Genomic DNA, 27,454 nt, shown 5'->3' with positions numbered 1-27,454 from the left:
TATTGAAAATTATATCATATGTAATTCTGCTTCTTTTTTTTTACCAAATGTCATATAATTAACATTTTTATGTCATCAAAAACACTTCCTAAGCAGGAATGATTACATAATTATCTATTATATGAATTTATGGAACCACTGTTTACTTAGCCATTTACTTTGATCAGTGTTTCAGACTGTTTCTTTTTTCACTATGTAAGTGTCCAATCAAAATCCATGAATAATTTAAGACCTTTTCATATGAATTATCTATTAAATTCTCCTTTTTCATTGTTCTTATATATTTATTAATATTTTTAAGGAAAAATGACTACTGTAGGATTTGGGTGATATAAAAAATTCTTTTGGTAGAATCTAGAGCTTTCTTTCTTTTTTTAAATATTTATATTTTAGTTTTAGGTGGACACAATATCTTTATTATTTTTTTTTATGTGGTGCTGAGAATCAAACCCAGTGCCTCATTCATGTTAGGCAAGCGTCTACCACTTGAGCCACATCCCCAGCCCCAGAATCTGGAGCTTTCTAGTGAAGTTTTAATCAACATATTGCAGAAAGAAGACATACTTGGCCACGTGATCTTACATATTTCAGGTTGCCATTGTACATTATGGATTTTCAGGACACAGAGTAAATCTTGCTGTGCTGGGATAAATAAAGGAACTCTACTATATTCATCTTTCTTCAGGGCACTTCTGAGAGCCAGTTTTGTAGTAAACCAAATTTCTTAGATGTTACTTTAGTAGAGCTAGTAATTATATTAACAATATTAACAATATTTCAAGATAACCATACCATGTGAGGAAATACAAAAGTACCAGTGATTACTTTTGTAACAGTCGCAGGTATTTACTATTGTACGATAATACTCCGTGGCTTTATGATGCAGAACCTTGATTCATAGTTGAAAGTCATTCTCACTTTGAACTTAATTAATGATTTGCCCTCCCCATCTGAAAGCACAAACACCAAGTTAAGAACTGGTTGTCCCTTTTGAAAAAATTACAAATATTATTAGTGTTCTCTAGGTGTGCTAATTAAGTGAACACAAGCTTTCATCTTCTAGAATTAGTAAGACTTCACTGAGTTTTCAGAAAGCACAGAGGCAGTGGGAAGATTCAGGTCTGTGGATGTAAAGACTGATATAACCTGAGAAATTCTTCCTTTTTGACATTTTCATTGGCTTTATGTTTACAAAAGTCCCTTCCTACCCAGATACTTAAAAGAATCACTTATACTTTCTTTTATACCTTAATTATTTGCATTTTTCTTTTTAATCCATCAATAATTCCCATAAACTAGATGTTCTTTTGGTACATCATGTGAGACCAAAGTCATTTTATTTTCTGTTCAAAATAGCCAGCCATGTTTCTAGTTGATTTTTTTATAGTAAGGATGCACAAGGATCTAAAATTATGGGATTATGGGTCCATTTTTTTCTGACTTGAATTTTATTTTACTTTCCACATGCTATATAATATGTGTACTTTTTCAAATTGAAAAAAGTCTTTAAAACAAATCTTTTTCAAAGATAATATGCATTAATCCTGGAATGTATCATGAAGATACATCCTTTTACTTGGAAATTACCTTTAAGTTGCATGGTAGTGTGTCATTGTGGTTTTATTTTGCATTTCCCTGATCAATAAGGTTGAGAATATTTTCATAAGTAACAGTAATGTGGATATCTTCTTTTGTGGAGCTTCTCTCCAAGTTTTTTTTGCCAATTTTTGTACTGGATAATCTGCTTTTTTCTTATGAATTCCAAGAAGTATCCTATATAATCTTGACATGAGTCTTTTGCTTTATACATTGTAAACAACCAAACATTGTCTCCCATTCTATTCAAGAATTTTCTCTTGGGGCTGGGGTTGTGGCTCAGTAGTAGATCACTCGCCTAGCATGTGCGAGGCCCTGGGTTCAATCCTCAGCACCACATATAAATAAATAAAATAAAGGTATTGTGTCCAACTGCAACTAAAAAGTAAGTATTAAAAATTGCTTTAAAAATAATTTTCTCTTTCATTGTTTTGTTATTGTTGTTATCTTGATTTTTTTGTGTGTATGTGCATGTTTTCTCTGCAGGTAACTTTCAAAAACCAGGCCTCTCGTCCCTACTCCTTCTATTCTAGCCTAATTTCTTATAAGGAAGATCAAGGACAAGGAACAGAACCTAGAAAAAACTTTGTCAAGCCGAATGAAACAAAAACTTACTTTTGGAAAGTACAATATCATATGGCACCCACTAAAGATGAGTTTGACTGCAAAGCTTGGGCTTATTTCTCTGATGTTGATCTGGTAAGTAGGTCTTCATTGTGCTGGGTATTTTCTGGTTTAAAAGAAATGATCTTTTTGTTTATGTGCTAAAAATTTTGGTATTTATCCTAAGCACAATGAAAATCTTTAAATTTTTGTGTTTTAGAAACTTCACATAGAATCTACTGAAATAGATGAACTGTTCTATGGAGGAAAGGTTAAAATGGCAGGAAAGTTGATGAGAAGTGTAGTCTGGTTTGTAGGTGAGAGAGCTTAACACTAATAGTGTTGATGTCTTCCCTCCCTAGGAAAGAGATGTGCACTCAGGCTTGATTGGACCCCTTCTGATTTGTCACACTAACACTCTGAACCCTGCTCATGGAAGACAAGTGACAGTGCAGGAATTTGCTCTGTTTTTCACTATCTTTGATGAGACCAAGAGCTGGTATTTCCGAGAAAACATGGAAAGGAACTGCAGGGCACCCTGCAATATCCAAATGGAAGACCCAACTTTTAAAGAGAATTATCGTTTCCATGGTAACATATTCTACACCCAAATATAGCATGCACTTATTCCAATGAGCCTTGAACCAGAGACTTGATCATTGCATGACTTGAAAGTATACATGCAGGACTGGAATCCACACAGCTGTCAGTATTTTTGGTAGACTGGAGGGAAAGAAACTTCTACAATAAATTTTAACAGCTTTCTCTGTTCTTCTCCAGCAATCAATGGGTATGTGATGGATACACTACCTGGTTTAGTAATGGCTCAAGATCAAAGGATTCGATGGTATCTGCTCAGCATGGGCAGCAATGAAAACATCCATTCTATTCATTTCAGTGGACATGTGTTCACTGTACGGAAAAAAGAGGAGTATAAAATGGCAGTGTACAACCTCTATCCAGGTATGACCTTCTTTGTGTTCTTTTACTTACAGTACTTGAGTACTTACTTTGCATGAATACAATCACTGCACAAAGCAGACAAGCTCCTTGCTTTCAAGTAGCAAGTCAAGTAACTTTAATGTACAGAAAGATAAATCAATTAGCAAATGAATAAGATTATTTCAAGTATATAAAAATTGTTATAAAGGGATTAGAACAGAATAAATGGATGATTAATGTCACAGCATCTTCCAAGGAATATTTTCATTTTCCTTCTCAAATCCACTAGTTATTCAAGGAGTGATTTATTTAAGTATGTAACCAGTGTATATGACAATGTTGACTGAAACACTATTTTGGTTTTCCACTAAAACAGGTTTAATAGTGGGGATAAATTTCCCCTCTTTCCTCATAAATATTCCAGTAAGTCCTGTGACTTTTCTCCTCAATTGGGGATTGAACTCAGGGGCCCTTGACCACTGAGCTACATCCCCAGCCCTATTTTGTATTTTATTTAGAGACAAGGTCTCACTGAGTGGCTTAGTGCCTCACTAAGTTGCTGAGGCTGGCTTTGAACTTGTGATCCTCCTGCCTCAGCCTCCCCAGCCACTGAGATTATAGGTGTGTGCTACAGCGCCCAGCTTGGTAACTCTTAAATAACAAACAAACCTGTACTTCATATGTCACATACAGTTCAAGTCAGAAATTATAATGTCCATTTCAGGGTATTGACAAAAATTCTGTAGTTGATTTAACTTCAATCTTCCCACCCCCGGCTTGAGCCTACATCAAGTTAGAAGTCTGCAATGGAAAAAAGAAACATGGTTAAGTCCTCTGTTTCTCTGCTTTGTGCTTATTGTGCCCTCCCAACCCTTCAATAGGCTCCCTTACATCCCATATCAGATCAATAGGAAACAGGCTTTTTGCTCTGAAAACCCATGGGAGTGTAGGCCAGTCCTAATATTATAGGAGTAGCCTTCTCCTGTATCCATGATCAAAGCATCTAGTGACCCTGTCTGATTTTCTGGGAGGGAAGTGGTCAAAATTCAATCACCAAGTGCTCCAACTAGAGGAATCACATAGAAAGCAGTGGAGGAACTGAATTTGGTAGATATTCTTTGATATTCTATATAAGTCAATATATTTGTGCTCATTTTTTTTGTTCCTTTTGCTTTTGAAAAGGTGTTTTTGGGACAGTAGAAATGCTACCATCCAAACCTGGAATTTGGCGGATACAATGCCTTATTGGAGAGCACCTATATGCAGGGATGAGCACTCTTTTTCTGGTGTACAGCAAGCGTGAGTAGCACTGTGGGCAGAGGTTACCTACCTACCTAACCTACCTAGCCTATTTTTTTTTTTGGTACTGGGGATTGAACTCAGGAGCCACATCCCCAGCCCTTCTTTCTATTTTATTTAGAGACAGGGTCTTGCTGAGTGTTTTTAGGGCCTCACTAAGTTACTGAGGCTGGCTTTGAACTCAAGATCCTCTTGCCTCAGCCTCCTGAGCTGCTGGGATTACAGGTGTGCACTACTGCCACCAATCTTAGCCTACTTTTGTATAGCTTTCCTCCTCCTTGGAATTATTGCCTTTGTTGAGAAATATAATACAAGCTCATACCATTATTACATTTAAATTGAATATTATTGTTTGATTTCAGAGTGTCAGATTCCCTTGGGAATGGCTTCTGGACACATTAGAGATTTTCAGATCACAGCTTCAGGACAATATGGTAAATACTATTATTTTTCACTCCAAGAACCTGGGAATGAATGTATCTTTTTAAAATTTCTGTTGGATAGTTGCAGATAACTAATCCACCTCCATGCTTTTATTAATTATACTCCATCAATGGAACTCAAATCCATCTTGTCCTCTCCATTTTGCACTGTGACCATCTTAATTCAGGCCACTTTCATTTCTCACCTAGACAGTGACACTGTCTCCTTAAATATTCTCTCCACTTTCAGTATTATTCCCTTAAGCCCATTCTCTTCACTTTTGTATAAGAAGTAATGGTTGAATAGAATTTATAGAGTTCTTAAATATTGGGGGATTTATTGTTGTTGTTACTGGGGATTGAACCCAGGGACACTGAATCACTGAGCCAAATCCCCAGCCCTTTTTAATTTTTATTTTGAGACAATGTCTCATTAAGTTGCTGAGGGCCTCGCTAAATTGCTGATGCTGGCCTCAAACTCATGATCCTTAAGTCTCAGCTTTCTGAGTTGCTGGAGGTATAGGTGTGTGTCATCATGCCAGGCTATTTTCTTTTCTATTTTACCATATTTTATTGGTACATTACAGATAAATATAATGGTGGGATTTGTTATTACATATTCATACATGCATATAGTATAACAATATAATTTGTCCAATATCATTTGGTATCAAATTCCAGTATCAACTAAATTCAGGTGCTAACAATCGACAAAGTTATTAAAGTATTAAAGTTTAGAAGTTTACAACAATAATAAGCAAAAGTCTTAGTTATCAATACTGCTAGGCTTCAAAGTTTTTATATCTTTCTCTATCTTGTTTTCACGTGTCTAAGGACCAACCTAGTTGAATATAATCTCTCTCCTCTCCCCTTTCCTGGGCAAAGGACAGTGGGCCCCAAAGCTGGCCAGACTTCATTATTCTGGATCAATCAATGCCTGGAGTACCAAGGAGCCCTTTTCATGGATCAAGGTTAGAGAAGTTAATGAATGAGGGGAATTATATCATATTTGATTACATTAATTATCCTCTTGCAAGCTCAAAGCATTATACATGTCCTTTATATTGCAGTAATTTCCAGTCACACCTAAGACTGTGTATTCTATTGTTAGATGCCTTTAAACGAGTAAATGTCCTTCAGTCCTCCAAAATTATTCATTTTAACACAAAACAAGTGGTTCAATCCCCTACCTTTCAAGCAAGGACACCGTAGCTACCTTTCTAAAACCGAGTTGATCTTTTTCATCAATCATACACCACTTGATAGTATGAAATACATACTTAAATTTAGTGTAATCTGGTGAACTAAGATAGAATTAATACTTCAAATAATGTGTTTAGTTTAACTCAATTGCTTTTTTAAAAATATTTTTTCAGATATTGATGAACCTTTATTTAATTCATTCATTTATATGTGGTGCTGAGAACTAAAACCCAGTGCCTCATACATGCTAGGCAAACACTCTACCACTGAGCCACAACCCCAGCCTCTCAATTGCTTTTAAAAGACTTAGGTTTTCAGATTTTCTCACTTTCCTATTTCCTCTAGAGCAGCACTGTTCAATGGAAATAGAACATGAGCTGCAAATGCAAATGACATGTTTAATTTTTCATTTTCTAAAACGAGGGAAGTTGGGGTAGGCATCTATTTTACTGAGAGGGCCTAAAAGGCAAAAAGCCTTGCCCACAGGCAGAGTGGATGTTCATATAGAGGAAACCATTCAATGATTTGAAATTTGGTTTATTAGGAAGGAGGGGCTCAATAAGCACCTTTTCTACTCATTCCCACCATTTATCCCACAGCCACACAAATATGTTCAGCTTTCAAAATTTGTGTCTGTTTCACCTGTATATCCAAGATAACAATACACACATCTGTAGCAATGTAGAGTCTTACTAAACCCATAATTAATTTCAGAAGATATTACACACTTTTAAAAAAAGGTTTAAATAAAATGTTTTTTTTTAATTGATAGGTAGATCTGTTGGCACCAATGATTATTCATGGCATCAAGACCCAGGGTGCCCGTCAGAAGTTCTCCAGCCTCTATATCTCTCAATTTATTATCATGTATAGTCTTGATGGGAAGAAATGGATGACTTATCGAGGGAATTCTACTGGCACCTTAATGGTATGTACTTAGTCCTTTCAAGAGAATTAATGAATGCTTTAAAGATCTTCCGATGGATTTCAGATATGGGACAAAGAGTCTTAGATTCTGTAAGTTTAACTTTAAAAAAGAATTTTCTACCTTTAGTCAATAGTTGTTGTTGTTATTATTATGGTGCTGGGGATTGAACCCAGGGCCTTGTATGTGTGAGGCAAAAACTCTACCAACTGAGCCATATCCCCATCTCTACCTTTGGTCAATAGTTATTATGAGGAATTATGAACAGAGATCTTTGTAGTTCTCCATGTCCTATGGTTGTAGGCAGATATGACTTAGTGATTAAGGACAAGAGTTACAGAGTTGTAGTGACAAATGCTCAACTCTCCTCATCCCCAGTTCCATTATGCTATGGTAAGGGCACTGGTGGGAAAGAATGGAACTCTAAGACCTGGGATGGGGACACTTAGGCAGACATGGATGAAGCTAAGAATTTCAAAATTCCAAATCCCCCTGAACCACCTTTGCCTGAGGAATCAACCTCTCCCCAGTCTCTAAAGCAATAATTCTTCCTTTGCATAAAAGCTTTTCAGTGACCAAACTGAGATAGTTGCTTTACAAGAGAGTAACTGTTTTCCTTATTGCCCCTGTTTGGCCATTACAAAAGCCAAATGAGAAATAGAACATGGCAGCAGACCACAAATTCAAACAGATGGTGATACCAAAAAACAATTGCAATTCCAGATATTATACCTGTTTTAAAGTAAATTAACACAGACTCAGACACCTGATATGGAACTATTTATCTAGAAAGAAGCTTTTTCTTCATTCCCATTGAGAAGCAAAATCAGAACATATTTGCATTTATGAGGTAGGAATGATAATATTGTTTATTACTCGTATCTCAGAGCAATGCCAGCCCCCTTGTTCTTCGTCAGAACATAGACTTGAAGAACTCCAAATATCTTAACATCCCATAAATACCATGCCTGCCCATTATGTTGATGACATTATGCTGACAGAACCTGATAAACAGGAACTAGCAATCACCCTGCTTCTATGAGACAGACAGACAGACAGACAGACAGACACACACACACACACACACACACACACACACCCCAAATGAGCCTGCCTTGTCCCCGACTTTAATGTGAATTGATCCCATGTTTCACTGTTAGCTTCAAATACTTAACATATTTAGAAAGTTTCCATCCATTTCTATTTTTAAAAAATATTTATTTTTTTAGAAGTAGTTGGACACAATACCTTTATTTTGTTTATTTATTTTTATGTGGTGCTGAGGATTCAACCCAGGGCCTCGCACATGCTAGACAAGAGCTCTACCATTGAGCCACAATCCTAGCCCCTCTACTTTATTTTGAATGGCAGCATCTCTACCATCTTTAACATAATCACATTCTTTTTTTTGTGTGCGTGCATGTGCGTGCGTGTGTGTGTGTGTGTGTGTGTGTGTGTGTGTGCGTGTGTGGTGCTGAGGATCGAACCCAGGGTCTTGTGCATGTGAGGCAAGCACTCTATCAACTGAGCTATATCCCCAGCCCACATTTCTTCACTTTTGTGTTGCTAAATTATATTTATATTAAGTGGTGTGCTGGCAGGTGATTAACAATCAACTTAAAGGCAAAGTGGGGAGAGGTTATTGAGGAAAGGTTTGGATTTATTATGCTCTCATGACCCAGTGCAAGAGGGCTCCAACACACCACTGTACTACATTACTAGGACAACCTCTTTCATAGGGTAGTAATCATTTAAAATGTATTTGCATCCAATTTGCCAACATTTTATTTAGAATTTATCTATGAATAAAATTGGTTAACCATTTTTGGAGGGGCTTTACTTCTTTGTGTTTTGGAATGAGGATTATATTAAATTTGAAAGTAAATTGGTAAGCTCCATTTTTCCATGAAACTATTGCTCTAGAATAGCTTAATTGATGTAATAATTGCATTTAGTAAATTTATAAGGTATACCTATACTTAAAGAGGATAGAGGTTCCCTTTATCCCATTATTAGAAATATTGCTTGTGAATCAGTATTTTATGTGGGACTGGTATAAAGATACAAAGACATTGATGATAACTAGGTGGTAGATACTTACTTTGTGCTTACTTTGGTGGTAGATACTTGACTATCTTTTCCATTCCTTCTCTGATTATTGGGTTTCTCATTTACGTTACCTGTAAGATGTGTATAATAGCCATATCTCTCTTCCCATGCCATATATCTGTATCTGTATATACACATCTATTTATTTTTTCTCTTTTGCCCCTTGATTAGCAAGTTTTTGTCTATTTTATTGGTCTTTTAAAGAATTAATTCCTGGTTTTAAAAATGAAACCTAGTTTTGAAAGCGATGCTTTATAATTAATTAATTTCTGTTTAAAACTTTAGAAAACCATTTTTATGTTCTTTTGGTTTATCTTATTTATGTTTGACTCCTACAATCTGGAGTTGAATGTCTAGTCCATTTATGTTCAATCTTTATTTTACATTGAGAAGGTTAAAATAATTATTATGTACTTTCATAAGTTATTTTTTTAAACAGTTATTGAACAACTGCTGTGTGCTAAGTCAGTCCTTGCTTCCTTCCTTCCTTCCTTCCTTCCCTCTCTCCCTCCCTCCTTTCCTTCCCTCCCTTCCTTCTCTCCCTCCCTCCCTCCCTCCCTCCCTCCCTCCCAGGGGTGCTCTACCACTCATCTACACCCATAGATACAGTGTCTCTCTGTTTCCAAGGCTGGCCTCAAATTTCTAATTCTCCTGTCTCAGACTTCCAAGTTACTGGGATTATAGGCATGCACTGCCACACTTGGTTTATGTTCTAGGTTTTAATACAGGGATGGGCAAACTGTAGCCTATAGATTTGGCCTGCAGCCTAATTATGTATGCACTGTGAATTAAGAATGGCTTATAATATATTTAAAGGTTTTCAAAAAACAAAGAACCAGCAAAGAAACAACCACAGAGACCATTTGTGGTCAGTAAAGACTAACATATCCCTATCTGGACATTTAAAGAAAAAAAGTTTGAAGACTGCTTGTCTAGTGTAATGGTGGAAAAGATGTCTAGACAGTTAACATTAATCCTCAGGTACCAGAACCCTTCAATCACGAATTTGCCCAGTTTCAGTCCGGTTTACCTTCCTCCATCCTAGTTATCATCAATGTCTTTGTATCTTTATACCAGTCCCACATCAAATATTGATTCACAAGCAATATTTCTAATAATGGGGTAAAGGGAACCTCTATCCTCTTTAAGTATCACTGCTTCATTTTTATTGTAGTTTACAATATTTTGAATTATGATTATATACCCAATTTCTGACCCTCTGATTCTCCCTCCACGTCACCAAGGGCCTAAATAGGACTAAATACGCTTTTCTTGTGCCCCAATACAAAAACCTTCACCACTTTTGCTCCATAACCCCTAAATATTTTTGTCAGTCACTCAGGCCCACAGGTAGGGTTGAGGGAAGCATACCAAAAAATAGCCACTTTGCAATCAGCTGGACTAGGCTTTGAGGAGTATGCACTACTCTTTCTGGCAACCAAGAGAGTAATGTTTGACTGATTCTATCTCACATGGACCTCTACTGTACTTCCCATTACTTTCACACATTTGCAGTAGAAATGGATGCCCAGAATACCCCAAGAATCCCACCCATTTCAAGATGGCAACCCTCTATAATTCTCCCCCAAGAAAGTACACACACACACACACACACAAATCTAACACTAAGCTATGTCCGTAAATATCACTCCAAAAGATGAGTATTGTATATAACTTCAGTATAAGGATGCATGCTTTCAAAGTTTAATTTTCAGTTATATTTCAGAGTTTTAAAAAATTAAAAATAACTACAAATGAGATATCTATTAAGCTGGTTTGTATGGAACTTTTGGATCAATAAGCCTTGGAAACTTGAGGTTTACTTTTTATTAACATGCATTTTTGTACATACTAATTTCATGTGCATAGTGGAATGTCATCATGCTTTGGGGGGAACAAGGACTTGCCTTGCATATATATGATTCCACAATTAAAAAGAGTTGTGCTCAGAGTTCACAAACTTGAGTTAAATAAAAGTTGCAATGTTAGATTATATGCACCTGTTGGAAGTATACTAGAACCTTGACTTCCAAGGCAAGTAGGTAACAAAATTAAAATGAATGGCTTATAATATATTTAAAGGTTTGCAAAACAAAGAATCAGCAAAGAAACAATGATGAACTGATGAGCTGCACACATTTTCATTGCAATAATCTGAGTAACAACCATATTGTTACTGAACCCAGGTTTGGAAGTTAGTCTCACAGGAAAAAAAAAAAAAAAAAAAAAAAAAAAACAATGTGTGAGAGCTGAGTGCCACAGAGAAAGAAGTTATTTTTTCAATGGTCAAAGAATGGAGGAAGTAGTTTGTTCATAAATAAGCTTCTCACTCCAAGGTGTTGAGGGGTTATGGATATATGATAGGAATAATGAAGAGAGGGAAAGTCTTATAAAGTACAGGAATATTCATGTCTGTTCTGGGAATAAGCTGAGATCTTCCAGGAATATTTGTTTTCATATCTTTCATGGTCTGTTTCTGGTCGTGGCAGCTCGTGTTGTTAGCTTTAAAAGGGAAACTGTAAGTCTAGGTCACGTTAACGCTATATTACAGTTTTAGACATGTGGTGTTGAGAAGAATCTCACTCAAAAACTGATGCAACAAAGGAGACAGTCACAAAGTGAAGATAGAGATGCTAAGTATGTTCATCTCATTCCAGTCATGCATGGGACATTTGCAGGCTCAAATGAAGAGTCAGTGTTTTCAGCAAAAGCAGCCTTCAGGCCCTTGAATAGTAACTTAAGTAACAATTATCCTTATAGCACACTCAGGTGTCATCTCCAGCAAAGCCAGCTGGGGAGTAAATGTATTACCCAGTCATGTGACCTCTGAAATTAGTGATTTTAAAGTCATTAAAGAGCAAGGGAAGCTGGAAGGTTTATTTAGGTATTTTCTCAGTAATAATATGACAAATGGCCTCTGCTATAGATTGATTCATTTGTTACCCAGCATGGTCCCCACACCAGGAAAAGTATATATTTGAAATGAATGAATAAATCCTGGGAATCAAAGAATCTAGTCCTGCTTTTTGCCTCCTGACACATTGGTGAAGTTGTCTACTACAGATAAGGCAAATCTTAATCACAAGGCAGGAGTATTCAGTTTTATCATGGATTTGGGGCTACAGCAACAAGGTTCTAAGGCATAAAATGACTCCCATGAACATGTGAGATGAAACACAGGAAAAAATTAGTGATCACCAACACACACAGAAACAGACTAAGAAATGAACCATAAAGTCATACAGCTTATTCAGAGTTGTGCAAACCCAATGTTGTTTCCAAGTGCTCACTAGGAAAGAAAGATGGGGGTGAAAGAGAAAGATTAAAAGGATTCTCATTTTTAATGTTGCAGTTTTTTGGAAGAGATAAAATGTCCTTCACTGTGATTCTATAATATTCCATTTTATTTCTTCTCCTCGATGGTAGAAAAGCACATTTGGGAGGTAACTTCAGTCAGCTAAATTCCCATGGTTACAATGAGTAACAGGAGATGCAGAACCTGGATCAAAGCCTTTTATTTCCCCCTAAATGCAAAGGTGGATGAATGAGGTTGACTACCAGGCAAAAAGGTCTTTGGTTAAAGCGATTATCAGACCCCCTGTCCTGAGGGGAAGATGGTTTCTTGCAGAACGAGGTGAAGGAGGTGGTTCTGCTCAGCAGTCAACAGAGGCCACATCTCCACCTGCAGTGACTTGACGGCTTCTATGTCCTTTTCGTGGGTAGCCATGACCAAGGATTGCAGCAGCAGAAAGAGCTCCTCAGGAAGCTGGCCGCTGCTCTCCTGCCCGTGGCTGTCAAAAGCTTCCCAGGAGTACTTCTCCAGAGTCTGGGCGTGCTCGGGCAGAAGCTTGGCCGGAGGTGGCTGTAGGAGCAGCAGCAGCAGCACACGGGACACCTCGCAGCGCACCAGCACCTCCGAGAAGGCGCCCAGGGCGACAGGAGAGGGCAAGGCAGAGCCAGGGTTTGGGGGGAGCGGTGCGGCGGGCACCAAGGGGGTCGCGCCAGGTCCGGGTTGGGGCCCCGGCGGCTGGGGCTGAGACTGCGCCGGGGCCAGCAGGGTCTGCGGTGGTGGAGGCTGGAGCTGCTGCACGGGATGGCTGCCATGCTCCTGCGCTAGGAGCTGCATGCGCGTGAACACCGCCAGGGCGCCATTGTAGTCGCGCGCCAGGAGCTGGCAGGAGGCGGCGTCGCCCAGCGCCTGCAGAGCGGCCAAGGGCAGAAGGGGCAGCTGCAGCTGGGCGGCGCGCTGGAAGTGGCCGGCGGCGGCGGCGGGCTGGCCCAAGTCGCGCAAGGCGGCGGCCAGCTCCAGACACAGGGCGGCGGCGGCGGCCGGCTGCCCCAGCTCCAGGTGCAGGCGCACAGCGGCGCCCAAGGCGCTGGCAGCCGCCTGCAGCGGCTCGCCATAGGCGGCGGGGCAGACCAGGCGCTGACGAGCGTCGCACTCCTGCCGCAGAAAGAGGCGTGCGGCCTCCGTGAGGGCCAGCGCCTCCCCAGGCCCATGGAAGAGCGCCTGCTGGCACCGCGCCACTGCCAGCTGGCACCAGGCTGCGTAAGGCAAGCACTCCTGGGCGCGCAGTTCGCGGCCCAACTGACCGAACTGCTCGCCGGCTTCCGCAACGTTCGGCTTCCGCAGGAACCGCTTCTTCAGCTTGTTCGACACCAGCCGGTACCGGGCCAGGAAGTCCCCGGCTTCGGGACCAGGGACGACGCCACCGCCGAGGCCGGACGTGGAAGCCGCCATGTTGCCAGGCCCGGGAACTTGCGGACACGCCTACGTGGGCAAAGGTCCCGGCCACGCCGCCGGCGGGCCGCGACGTGCCGTGCGTCACGCTGCAGCGGCCTGCAGCGGCCTACCGCGACCGCGCGCCTCGAAGCACACGTCTGGCTGCGGCGCCCCCGCAGTCCCCCGTCGCCCTGGTGATGTGCAAAGGTGAGAGGCAGGGCCTGGCTGGGAGGCGCGTATGCCAATCAGGGACGCGGGCGGGTCCGGGGCTGGTTTCAGTAACCGACGCGACCGGGAGAGGCGTGAAGCCAGCTGCCTTTGCGAAGCGCGGGTCAGGAGGCGGGGCTTGGCCTGGCGCCGGGTTCCTACGCAAATCGAGGGTCCCGGGCAGGCGTGGCCTGGCCATCCGGGGAGCTGCTCCCGCAAATCGAGGGCGAGGGGGCGGGGCCTGTCCTCCCGTAGCCCCCCCCCCAGGCAAATGCCGAGTCCCCGGTCCGGGCATATGCAAATAGTGGCGGCGGGGCGGGGCGGGGCCGGCCGGCTGCCCGCGATGTACTTACACCAATGACGGATTATGGGGCGGTCCAGACGAGGGCCTCTGCACCAAGGCGGGGTCCCTGGGCTTGTGGGGCCTCTGCAGGCGCCAGCTGTTGCTAGGTTGCAGCTAGTGGCCCTCGGTTGCTAAGGGCGCCTAGCAGCTTCTCCATCTGAACGTGACCAAAGCTCAATCCATGACCCTGCTTGACCCGAGTTCCCTGTTTGTTTTTTTTCCTCCCTGGATGCTCCCCCCTCACGTCTCCATCTTGCCGTCGAAGCTCCTTGCCCCGTGGGCGCCCAGCCCCGCCACTGTGGCCACCTGTCCACCCCACTGCGGCCGGTCGCCTTCAGACATGGGTCCTGTCACGACCCACGGCCCTAGTGTCGTGGCCACCCCCTTTCTGGCGACTTGGGTGGGTGGGCAGGCAGGCAGTCAGGCAGTCAGGCAGGCAGGCAGGCAAGCAGGCAGGCCCTGAGTCATTCAGGGCCATGGGGAAGCATCTTCTGTACCTCGACGCCCACCCCACAATGCCCACGCTGGCCTGCCCTTGCCACCCAGGGTCACCCCCTGCACTGCCCCTCCCACCCCCAGGAAGAAGGCCTCCGCTGCTGCCGCCTGTTCCTCCTCCTCCTCCTCCTCCTCCTTCTTCTTCTTCTTTCTCTCTCTCTCTCTCTCTCTCTCTCTCTCTCCCCCCCCTTCCTCCCTCCCCCTCTCTCTCCTCTTCCTCCCTTTACTCCTCCTGCCATCCCAGGTACCTAACACCACAGGCCTGAAGCCCACCCCGCAGCACTCCCAGCGCCTGGCCTGGCTGTCTCCCCAACTCCAGAGGCCTGGAGACCCCCCCCCCCCCAAACACAAAGTGACTGAGGCAGGCGGAGGGTTTCTTGAAACGCTTTAATGAAAGGGCTGGCTGAAGGCACAAGCCCGGCCGGGCAAGGCTGGCCCGAGAGCGAGGGGGCCTGGGGCCTGGTGGACAGGTGGGCCGGTGTTTGGGTGAGGGCCCCCCGAGCCAGCAACAGCAGCTAGCGCTGGGGCTGGGCGACCTGGGAGATGGTCGTAGTCCCGAAGAGACCGCTGAGCAGTGCATTGTTGTGGACGGCCATGTCCAGGAGCTCTGGGGTGATGCGCCTCCTGGCGCTGTGGTGGGCCTCGTTGCCCGCCAGCTCCAGCACCTTGGCCGTCAGGCACTCGAGGGTGGCGGCAAGGAACACGGACGCAGACCAACTCAGGCGCTGGGCATAGCGGCCCTCCCGCAGACGGCGCTCCACCTGGCTCACGGAGAAGGTCAGCTCGGCTCGGGCGGTGCGGGAGCGGGCCTGCCTCCGGGGACGGGATGACCCCGACGACGACCCTCCTCCTCCTCCTCCTGTTGCTGCTGCTCCTGCTCCTCCTCCTCCTGCTGTTGCTGCTGCTCCTCCTCCTCCTCCTCCTCCTGTTGCTGCTGCTCCTGCTCCTCCTCCTCCTGTTACTCCTCCTCCTCCTCCTCCTCCTCCTCCTCCTCCTCCTCCTCCTCCTCCACGGCTCCTCTGCCTTGGCATGCTGGGCTCAGCTCAGGTGGACTGGGCTCCCTCTGCTCAGCTCTGCTCAGCTCTGCTCTGCTCAGCTTGACTCGGCTGGACTGGGCTCCCTCTGCTCAGCTCAGCTGGACTGGGCTTTGCCTGGCTCGATGTGATGCCGGTTAGGACGCCAACGGTGGGTGCTCAGTGGGTGCGGCAGGTAGTCTGGGTCCAGTGCTCCAGGGCCCCGTATCCTAGCGACCCTCGGCTGCCCCCTCATTGGTCGGCGATGACGCGCTCTGGTGATGTCAGCACTCCCCGGCTGGTCCGCAGTGTGTGGGCCTGGGCCTGGGCCTGGGCCTGGGCCTAGGCCTAGACGGGGCGGCCAGATGGCCTCCAGGCCTCCTGGCCTCCTAGCCTCCTCACTGGCCAGGGCCCTCCCATCTTGGCACAGGAGCTCTCACTTTCTGCTGGAGGGGAGCAGTCTAGGGAAGAAGAGGAGGACTGGGGGGTGCGAGTCAGAGGCGTCAAGTATGTCCCATCACAGTGCTGTACCACCGCCAGGACCATCTACTTCCAAGAAACTTACACCGCCCCCCAGAAACACCCGGTACCCCTTAAGCTGTCTTCCCCTCCCCCCACCCCCCCTTGCTCTTGCGTGTGCACACCTGCGCGCGCGTGCGCGCGCACACACACACACACACACATTGCTCCTGAGGGCCCCTGGCAGCCACTAACGTGCTTTCTTACCATAGAGAATTGCCTATGCTGGACGGAAACTATACGTGCAATCAGAGTTAAATGTGTGACCTTTCGTGTCTGACTGCATTCGCTTAGCATGAGGGTTCATCCACGTTGCAGCACGAATCAGCACTTTGTACCTTTTCACACCTGAATAATACTCCATTGTATGCATACACCACATTTTGTGTATCCACTCATCAGTTGATGGATAGCTGGGTGACTTTGACTATGGAAGAGGAAAAATTTCTCCCTACCTTGTTAGGGTATCCAACCAGGACTTAATACATTCTAACAGGGCAAGACCACACAAATTTTATTTACTTAGTTTTTTTTTAAATTTTTTTTTATTTTTTTTATTATTAGTTGTCCAAAACATTACAAATCTCTTGACATATCATATTTCATAATTTGATTCAAGCAGATTATGAACTCCCATTTTTACCCTGTATACATATTGCAGATTCACATCGGTTACACATCCACTGTTTTACATATTGCCATACTAGTGTCTGTTCTATTCTGCTGCCCTTCTATCCTCTACTGTCCCCCCTCCCCTCCCCTCCCCTCCCCTCCCCTCTTCTCTCTCTACCCCATCTACTGTACTTCATTTCTCTCTCTTGTTTTTTTCCCCTTTCCCCTCACTTCCTCTTGTATGTAATTTTGTATAACCATGAGGGTCTCCTTCCATTTCCATGCAATTTCCCTTCTCTCTCTCTTTCCCTCCCCCCTCTCGTCCCTGTTTATTGGTGATCTTCTTCTCATGCTCTTCCTCCCTATTCTGTTCTTAGTTGCTCTCCTTATATCAAAGATGACATTTGGCATTTGTTTTTTAGGGATTAGCTAGCTTCACTTAGCATAATCTCCTCTAGTGCCATCCATTTCCCTGCAAATTCCATGATTTTGTCATTTTTTAGTGCAGAGTAATACTCCATTGTGTATAAATGCCACAATTTTTTATCCATTCATCTATTGAAGGGCATCTAGGTTGGGTCCACAGTCTAGCTATTGTGAATTGTGCTGCTATGAACATCGTTGTAGCAGTATCCCTATAGTATGCTCTTTTAAGGTCTTTAGGGAATAGTACAAGAAACGGAAATAGCTGGGTCAAATGGTGGTTCCATTCCCAGCTTTCCAAGGAATCTCCATACTGCTTTCCAAATTGGCCGCACCAATTTGCAGCCCCACCAGTAATGTACAAGTGTACCCTTTTCTCCACATCCTCTCCAGCACTTGTTGTTGTTTGACTTCATAATGGCTGCCAATCTTACTGGAGTGAGATGGTATCTTAGGGTGGTTTTGATTTGCATTTCTCTGACTGCTAGAGATGGTGAGCATTTTTTCATGTACTTGTTGATTGATTGTATGTCCTCTTCTGAGAAGTGTCTGTTCAGGTCCTTGGCCCATTTGTTGATTGGGTTATTTGTTATCTTGTTGTTTAATTTTTTGAGTTCTTTGTATACTCTGGGTATTAGGGCTCTATCTGAAGTGTGAGGAGTAAACATTTGTTCCCAGGATGTAGGCTCCCTATTTACCTCTCTTATTGTTTCTTTTGCTGAGAAAAAACTTTTTAGTTTAAGTCCCATTTGTTGATTCTTGTTATTAAAGATAAGAACAATATGATCATCTGGATAGACGCAGAAAAAGCATTCGACAAAGTACAGCATCCCTTTATGTTCAAAACATTAGAAAAACTAGGGATAACAGGAACTTACCTCAACATTGTAAAAGCTATCTATGCAAAGCCTCAGGCTAGCATCATTCTGAGTGGAGAAAAATTGAAGGCATTCCCTCTAAAATCTGGAACAAGACAGGGATGCCTCTATCACCACTTCTATTCAATATAGTTCTCGAAACACTGGCCAGAGCAATTAGACAGACGAAAGAAATTAAAGGCATAAAAATAGGAAAAGAAGAACTTAAATTACCAGTATTTGCGGATGAGATGATTCTATACCTAGAAGATCCAAAAGGGTCTACAAAGAAACTACTAGAACTAATAAATGAATTCAGCAAAGTGGCAGGATATAAAATCAACACGCATAAGTCAAAGGCATTTCTGTATATTAGCGACAAAACTTCTGAAATGAAAATGAGGAAAAACACCCCATTCACAATATCCTCAAAAAAAAAAAAAAATACTTGGGAATCAACCTAAAAAAAGAGGTGAAAGACCTATACAATGAAAACTACAGAACCCTAAAGAGAGAAACAGAAGAAGATCTTAGAAGATTGAAAAATATTCCCTGTTCATGGATAGGCAGAACTAACATCATCAAAATGGCAATATTACCAAAAGTTCTCTATAGGTTTAATGCAATGCCAATCAAAATCCCAATGGAATTTCTTGTAGAAATAGATAAAGCAATCATGAAATTCATATGGAAAAATAAAAGACCCAGAATATCAAAAGCAACTCTAAGCAGGAAGTGTGAATCAGGTGGCATAGCGATACCAGACTTCAAACTATACTACAGAGCAATAGTAACAAAAACAGCATGGTACTGGTACCAAAACAGGCGGGTGGACCAATGGTACAGAATAGAGGACACAGAGGCCAATCCACAAAACTACAACTTTCTTATATTTGATAAAGGAGCTAAAAGCATGCAATGGAGGAAGGATAGCATCTTCAACAAATGGTGCTGGGAAAACTGGAAATCCATATGCAACAAAATGAAACTGAATCCCCTCCTCTCGCCATGCACAAAAGTTAACTCAAAGTGGATCAAGGAGCTTGATATCAAATCAGAGACTCTGCATCTGATAGAAGAAAAAAGTTGGCTCCGATCTACATATTGTGGGGTCTGGCTCCAAATTCCTTAATAGGACACCCATATTACAACAGTTAATAAGAATCAACAAATGGGATTTACTAAGTTTTATATTGACATGGGAGCCCTTGCAAGAAAAATGAACACCCAGAGAAGCAGTTACAGGCAAATGTGTGTATCTTATGTTGGACAAACTAGTAAATACTGAATACATGACAATACAGAGGGCTTGGGTCAGGATATTAAATTTTGTAAAAGTCAATAGGAAGTTAATGGTTAGTTTAGCAATGGTTGTACAGGTTTTGCTTTTCCTAAATTCCTCATCTCTGGTAATACAAACATCTTCTTTCCTCTGGATGCAGAAAGGATATATGAAAATATCATCTCCTTTCAGGAGAAAAAAGTCATAGTGCCCTTCTTTCATCTTCTGTTTTTCAGGTGCCTTTAACTGAAAATAATCAGTGTACCAGGATGGCATGTTTTAGGATTGTATATTTTGATCCCCTAGATCACCTAATGCTACAATGAGCATTCCCTTACAAGTTTCCATTTGAATACTTTTTCTAAGTTTTGGGCCCCCATACTGATGAATGCATCTATTGGTTTATTTCTTTACCCTTTATTATATTTAATATGTTTGTCCAATTTTGTCATTCTTTTCAAGTTCCATTGTCCTGTTAGAATATCCTCCCAAAGTACCTTCGGCTTATGTACATTTTTTGGACACATGTGCCTTTCCGCAGCACTAAGCGCTGATGAATCCAAATTTAAAAAGTTTACAGTAAAGAGGGTTATTTTAAGTTTATCTTTGAGGAATATATACCCCTTCCCAATTCCCTCTTTTTGCTTTAATAAGTACATTTTAATAGTTTGATGAGCTCTTTCAACTATGCCTTGTCCCTGTGGATTGTTTGGAATTCCTGTTATATGAGTAATGCCAAGTGATGAGCAAAATTGTTTAAAAGAGGTAGAAGTATAACCAGGGGCGTTATCTGTTTTTAACTGTTTTGGAATGCCCACAGTGGCAAAATTTTGTAAGCAATGAGCTATAACATCTTTAGTTTTTTCTCCGGCATGAAGGGAGCCCATCAAAAATCCAGAAGAAGTCTCAACTATAACATGCAAATATTTTAATTTTCCAAATTCTGGCAAGTGTGTGACGTCCATCTGCCAAATGTGGTTAGGTATCAGTCCTCTAGGATTGACTCCAAGATTAACTTGTGGTAAAAAGGTCACACAATTTTCACATTGTTTTATTATTTGTCTAGCTTGTTCCTTAGTTATTTTAAAACACTTTTTAAAGCATTTGCATTGACCTGGAAGGATTTATGAAAATTGGTAGCTTCTTCTAGTGTAGAGAAAATATGTATGTTATGTGTAGTTTTATCTGCTAAATCATTGCCCAAACTAAGGGCTCTAGGCAATCCTGTATGTGCCCTGATATGTCCTATAAAGAATGGATCTTTTCTGTCCCAGGTTAGACTTTGTATAGTGGAAAACAAAGAAAAAACAGTAGAAGAAGGGGAAATCCTACCAGCATCTTCAAGGGATACTATAGCATTAACTACATACTGACTATCAGAAAATAAATTAAATACAGAATCGTTAAACATCACAAAAGCTTGTAATACTGCATTAAGCTCTACCTTTTGAGCTGATTGTTTGGGTATTAAAAATATAAAAGTTTGATCAGGAGTAAGTATTGCTGCTGTACCATTATTTGACCCATCAGTGAATATATTTGGAGCATTCATGATAGGTGTTTTTCTTGTCATTTTTGGAAAAATTACAGGATGCAATGACCAAAAAGACAATAAAGGATTAGATGGTAAGTGGTTATCAAATGAAACATTAGATTTGCACATGATTATTGCCCAAGTATTTAACTCATTAGCTAACTCATCAATTTGATTCATAGTATATGGAGTAATAATTTTATTGGGAGAAATTCCAAACACTCCCTTTGCTGCTTTTATTCCTTTGAGTATTAATTGTCCTACAGCCTCAGGATACCTAGTAAGAATAGTGTTAGGAGAATAAGATAAATGTATCCATAATAATGGACCTTCTTGCCAAAATACTCCTGTAGGAATATTTTTTGTTGGTAGTACAATAAATAATAAAGGCAAACTTATATCAATTCTCTCCAAATGCATATTTTCCATATATGTTTCAATGATTTTTAATGCCTTTCTTGCTTCAGGCGTTAACATTCGGGGTGAATTTGGATCTGATGGACCTTTTAGGATACCAAATAAAGGTCCCAACTCTCCTGTTGGAATACCTAGATAAGGCCTTATCCAATTTATGTCTCCTAATAACTTTTGAAAGTTGTTAAGTGATTTGAGTTGATGTACTCGTATTTGAATTTTTGGTGGACGGACCATGGTCGAGGATAATAGAACTCCTAAATAATTAATTGGAAAATTTAATTGTACTTTATCTATTGCTATCTCTAGATTATAATTTTTTAATAAGTTCGTAAGTGTGGCATAACATTCTAGTAATGTGTTTTTATCTTTGTGTGCTAATAATACATCATCCATATAGTGAAATATTTGTAGTTCAGGATTTTGATTTCTAAGTGGCTGGATTACTTTGTTAACATAAATTTGACACATAGTTGGGCTGTTAGCCATCCCTTGAGGGAGTACTTTCCATTCATATCTCTGATCAGGACCTTCATGATTCAGTGCAGGGATAGTAAATGCAAAACGTGGACTATCCTCAGGATGAATTGGAATTGAAAAAAAAAACAATCTTTAATATCTATAACTAAAACATACAAGGTTTTTGGCAAAGCAGGCAATTGAGGAATCCCCGATTGAGCAGGTCCCATAATAACCATTTCATTATTAATAGCTCTTAAATCTTGCAATAATCTCCATTTACCAGATTTCTTTTTGATGACAAAAATGGGAGTATTATGGGGAGATATGGAAGGTTGTATATGACCCTCCACTAATTGTTGTTTGACCAGATCATGGGCTGCTTGTATCTTTTCTTTAGTCAGGGGCCACTGAGGAACCCACACTGGTCTTTCTGATTTCCAAGTAATTTTTATTGTCTCAATGGCCCTTTCTGAAAATCCAACCCATGTCTGTCTGTTCCTTGATCTATTTGTATTGGTGCTGCTATACCTTGTTCTTGTTTTTCTAATCTTTTTCCTTTCCTAAAAGCTTGTCTAGCCATAATAGTGGGTGCATTTTGATTGATGTTATTTGTTAATGTCAAACCTAATTGATCTAGGACATCTCGTCCCCATAAATTTACAGGGAGATGATCCAATACATATGGCTGTATAGTTCCTTCACATCCTTCAGGATCCTTCCAATCTAATACCATTGCGCTTCTATCAGGATTAGTCACCACTCCTAGGCCTCGAAGCGTTTGAGTGGATTGTTGTAATGGCCAATGTTTTGGCCATTCTTGATGAGAGATGGTGCTAAGGTCTGCACCTGTATCCAGTAGCCCATTAAATTCATGTCCTTGAATATTTAGTTTTAGCATGGGGCGAGAATCTAAATTTAAAGAAAGCATAGCCCAGTCTACACCTGTGGAGCCTAATCCCCTGGAACCTCTTTCTACAGTACGACTGGAAAATTTATCATGCAGGCTGGGTATTATTAATAACTGTGCTATTCTATCTCCTGGTGAAATTACTGATATACCCTTTGGAGAACTGGCTATAATTTTTATTTCACCTTCATAATCGGGATCAATTACCCCAGGACTTATCATAAGTCCTTTTAGAGTAGAAGAACTGCGTCCCAATAATAAGCCTACTGTTCCTTGGGGAAGAGGCCCTTTTACCCCTCTGGGAATGATTTGAACTCCCATCTCTGGAGTTAGTACCACTCTGGCAGAGGTGCAGATGTCCAACCCTGTGCTCCCTCTGGTTTGTCTGATGAGAGATCTAATGGATAATGTGTCCTGGGCACTACCCTGATGGTATTGCTGGGTTCCTCCAGTGCCCTGTATATTTGTGGTCTTGGGCCCCAGAGCATTGGCCCCCCCTGTCCATTTTTTGGCAATGGAGCCTGATGCCTTTCTCCACGATATCGTGGATAAACACCTGGTCCTTGTTCGTTTTTTGATAATGGATTACCCTCTATGGTGGTTTTAGAACGGCATTCATTAGCCCAATGTCTCCCTCTATGGCATCGTGGGCAAATACCCGGTATTCTACTCCTTTGATACCTAGTTTTGTTAAACCGTCCTCCTATGAGGCAATTCCTTTTAAAATGTCCTGTTTGTTCACAATTGTAGCATGTTCTTGGCCTGGCATCTAAAGTCTGTTTTACTGCAGCTGCCATGATTTGCCCTTGTTCATTAATGTCTCTGGCATCTAAAACCTGTTGTACTGCAGCTGCCACGACTTGCCCTTGTTCATTAATGTCTGTACATAATTTAATATATGTGTTTAAATCTTCCTGTTTCCATGGTCTAACGACTTCTCTGCACCAACGATTCGCTTGCTCATAAGCCAGTTGTTTTATTAATGGCATTGCTTGTTCTGTATTCCCCAAAACTCTGGTAGCTGTTTGAATAAGCCTGTCTACAAATTCAGCGTAAGGTTCATTAGCTCCTTGTATTACCTTAGATAATTGACCTTGTAAACCTCCATGCCCTTGTAAAGTCTTCCATGCCCTAATCGCCTCTACAGCAATTTGTGAGTATATGGCAGGATCATATCTAACTTGTTGCAGCTGACTCTCATAAGGTCCCTCTCCTAGCAACATATCTAGATTTCTCTGTGGATAACCGGCTGCTGCATTTCGCCTAGCCGTCTCCGTGCAAAATTCCTGATTGGCAACCTTCCATAGCAGGTATTGTCCTCCATTTAGCACAGCTTTGCACATACTAGCCCAATCTGCTGGCATCATGTTCAAGTTGGTAATGGATTCGACCATACTTACAGTGAAGGGTGCTTGAGGACCATAGGTTGTTACAGCCTCTTTTAGCTGCTTCACTTTTTTGAAATTTAAAGCATGGTGAATTCACTGCCCTCCTGCCTGCTCAAATACAGGGCATGTTAATACTTGAGATCCTGTCTCAGGATCCTAACTATCAACTGCGGGGGTTGGGAGCCTCCCAGCATATGGAGGTGGCGCTGTTGGTTGGACACTTACGCCCTCTGGTGTTAGAAAGGTGTTAGTAGCAGTCTCCTGTAGAGGTGGCGCTGTTGGTTGGACACTTACGCCCTCTGGTGATAGAAAGGTGTTAGTAGCAGTCTCCTGTTGTAACATTTCCCCTGATGGCTTTTTCTGCTTTACACTTTCTTCCTCTGTCTGACTAGCTCGAGAGACCTTCTCTTTTACTTGAATCTTTTTCTCTGTCTGACTAACTTGAGAGACCTTCTCTTTTACTTGAATCTTTTTCTCTGTCTGACTAACTTGAGAGACCTTCTCTTTTACTTGAATCAGTATGTCTTCTCCTTCCTCTACCTTTGTCTGAATTGAAGGCTTTGGACTAAGCAAACCAGATACGAACGTCCACAATGGCAATGTGCCAACTGGCAGAGTCCCTGGGTTGTTCTTTTCTATTCTTTTTAACTCTTCACCATGATGGTTCCATTGTGATATATCTAACAACTCCTCCTTAAAAAGCCATGGGCTACATTTTTGTATTGTATCAACGTATGCCCTGACTGCCTTTGATTTTACTGGGATGCCTCCTTCCTCTAACAATTTACTTAACAGTCTTTTGGTTTGTTTTTTACTAATTTCTGATCCCGTATTTCTACTATAATACAACCCAACAAGAAAACACCAAACAAAACCGAGACAGAATGAAACAAAAATGGAACAACACAAAATCATTATATCAGCCTTTCTATCCTCCTGAAATGTCCATCCATACTTTCTCCCTATCTGTTCCTCAGATGTGAGCAGTTTTTCTTCTGTCTCACTCATCTCCAGGGACAGGCAACTTAAAACAAAAGTGAAGCAAAACAAAAGAGGAATCTTAAAATGGCTACCCATCCTCTCGCCCTGCCCTCAGGGGCAAGCAGTTTACCTTATCACTCACCCTCAGTCGTTCCCGTGCAGCCCACCAAATGCCACAATCTGGCTGGGCACAATTCAGGAGCCACTTGTCAAAAGAAACGAACTTTATTTTTAGAACACACACCACACCACACAGCTCTTCAGGAAAACCTTCAGAGCCCAACTGCCACCACCGGGTTCCCACAAGCCTCTCCACCTCCCCCACTCCTCCTGCTCTTGAGGCCAATTGGCTGGGTCGAGTGGGCGGAGCCAAAAAAGTCCCCCAATGAGCAGCTCCGTGGTCTGAAAGGGCAGGAAAACAGCCCAATGAACATCACCGCAGAGGAGCCAATCAGCTAGATGTTGCTGGGGCCACTGTGAGCCAATCATCAGCCAGCAGCTGGAAGTTTGCTGGCAGCTGGAAGTTTGCTGGGGCCCCTTTGCCTGTGGCTCTCAACAATCATTAATATCTTTAACAATGGCTTGGCATTTTCCATTGATAAGTGTCACACCTCCTTGAATAAATTTATTTATGAGTATTTTATTCTTCTTGATGCTATTTTAAGTAGAATTATTTTGTTTGACCCCAGATTTCATTTATAACGTACAGAAATACAACTGACTTCTGTATTTTAGTCTTGTTTTTTCACTGAATTAATTTATCAACTCTAATTGTGCTTTTGTGGATTGTTTAAGATTTTCTGTATATAAGCTTATATAATATGAGAATAAGGTAGTTTTACTTCTTCTTTTCCAATGTGGATGACTTTTTCTTCTTTTTCTTGCTTACCTTCTCTTGCTAGAATTTCTAGTACGATTTTGAGTAGAAACAGTTAAGCCAGCATTGTTATCTTATTATTCATGTTAGAGGAAACTTTTCATTCTTACTCCATTGAGTATGATGTTACTTTTGCTTTTTATCACATGGAAAAATTTTCCTTTTTCTAGTTTGATTACGGTTTTTAATCATGAAACTCTGTTCAATTTTATGAAATAATTTTTCTGCCCCAACATAGATGAACTTATGGGTGTTTCCACCTAGATTTTACTAATGTGTGGTTAACATTAGTAAAATGTTTCCCATGCATTCCTGGGAAAATTTCCACTTAAGCAAAGAAAAAAAATCTTAGTAATGTGCTGCTGGATTTGGTTTGTTCTTATTTGGTTGAGGATTTTTAAATCTATATCCATTAGAAATATTGGATTGTAATTTTTTCCTTGTGATGTATTTGTCTGACTTTTATATCCAGATAATGCTGGCCTCATACTATGAGTTAGGAAGTTTTCTCTCTTTTAGAAGCATTTGGGAAGGATTTATATTAATCTTTCTTTAAACATTTAGTATAGTTCACTAGTGAAGCCTCCTAACACAGTGCCTGGCACATAATACATGAAATCTAGGACTTGTGTAGTGATTAACTCTTTGTTGATTTAATACATTGTCTTCCCAAGGAGATTTCTAATCCAGGCACAAAAATTGAGTAACAAATGAAGGGAAAGTCTATATATATATATATATAGTGCTTTGAGTGTTTTTTTTTTCCTGGAATAGCAAGTTATCCCTTTCTGGGTCAGACTATGTATTTGTTGTTTTAATCAGTAAGAAATAAAATTGAGGCCACCAAAAGCTTCCAGTGCTTGCTTATGTAGGAGATGGCCAGACAGAGGAAATTGGTGGTCTTCTGCAAGGGCCAAATCTAAAGGCAATTTTAAAAAGTTAGGTTTCCCTCTAAATGTATAGGAAAACAGGGGAAAATAAGAAAATCCTTGGTGAATCTTTAAAGTCCTATAATTTATATATGTGATTCATCCTATCTTAACACAAAAATGCAGATATATTTACAACAAGGAAAGCTGTGATTTCAGATATAACTTTTTTAGGAACAATGCCATACACTTATTAGTATTTTCTATTTTATAGGATCAAAAATTGTTGCCTGGCAGAACAATTTTTAAAAATTTCCCTAACACTGTAACTCCAAAGTACACTCCTGGTTTTATTCTTATTGTATGATATTTAAGCAAATACAAAATCTCAGATATTCTATGAGAGAGATCATTTTCAACTTTTCTAATGCTATATGCCATGGTTAAAT

The 27,454-nt window shown here is 41.4% G+C and overlaps 3 protein-coding genes across 6 annotated transcripts in view; 1 reads left to right on the top strand and 2 right to left on the bottom strand.

Moving 5' to 3' along the window:
* Positions 1-27,454, top strand: part of F8 (coagulation factor VIII) — a 110,344-nt gene that overhangs the window by 50,094 nt on the left and 32,796 nt on the right. For 2 of the 4 annotated variants that reach the window (XM_081278408.1, XM_081278407.1), the window contains 7 exons: positions 2,083-2,295; positions 2,562-2,790; positions 2,980-3,162; positions 4,324-4,440; positions 4,803-4,874; positions 5,748-5,833; positions 6,838-6,993. In XM_081278408.1, the coding sequence (XP_081134534.1) occupies positions 2,083-2,295; positions 2,562-2,790; positions 2,980-3,162; positions 4,324-4,440; positions 4,803-4,874; positions 5,748-5,833; positions 6,838-6,993 (1,056 nt within the window). Of the gene's footprint in view, positions 1-2,082; positions 2,296-2,561; positions 2,791-2,979; positions 3,163-4,323; positions 4,441-4,802; positions 4,875-5,747; positions 5,834-6,837; positions 6,994-27,454 lie in introns of those variants that run through there. The other 2 variants (XR_014020144.1, XM_081278409.1) reach the window with 2 other exon arrangements.
* F8A1 (coagulation factor VIII associated 1) lies at positions 12,510-14,697 on the bottom strand. The gene has a single exon (XM_081278415.1). The coding sequence runs from the start codon at positions 13,838-13,840 to the stop codon at positions 12,689-12,691; it is 1,152 nt and encodes a 383-aa protein (XP_081134541.1). The 5' UTR covers positions 13,841-14,697; the 3' UTR covers positions 12,510-12,688.
* On the bottom strand, positions 15,250-17,066 carry H2AB1 (H2A.B variant histone 1). Its single transcript, XM_081277497.1, has one exon. The coding sequence runs from the start codon at positions 15,896-15,898 to the stop codon at positions 15,383-15,385; it is 516 nt and encodes a 171-aa protein (XP_081133623.1). The 5' UTR covers positions 15,899-17,066; the 3' UTR covers positions 15,250-15,382.

Source organism: Spermophilus citellus (assembly GCF_964194105.1).
Source record: "Spermophilus citellus genome assembly, chromosome: X".
Classification (NCBI taxonomy): domain Eukaryota; kingdom Metazoa; phylum Chordata; class Mammalia; order Rodentia; family Sciuridae; genus Spermophilus; species Spermophilus citellus.
Note: the sequence above shows the minus strand (reverse complement) of the source record. Positions and strands in the feature narration are given on the sequence as shown.

Excerpts from the sequence above, each read along its gene's own strand:
- H2AB1 (XM_081277497.1), bottom strand. The coding sequence starts at position 15,898 with ATGCCAAGGCAGAGGAGCCGTGGAGGAGGAGGAGGAGGAGGAGGAGGA.
- F8A1 (XM_081278415.1), bottom strand. The coding sequence starts at position 13,840 with ATGGCGGCTTCCACGTCCGGCCTCGGCGGTGGCGTCGTCCCTGGTCCC.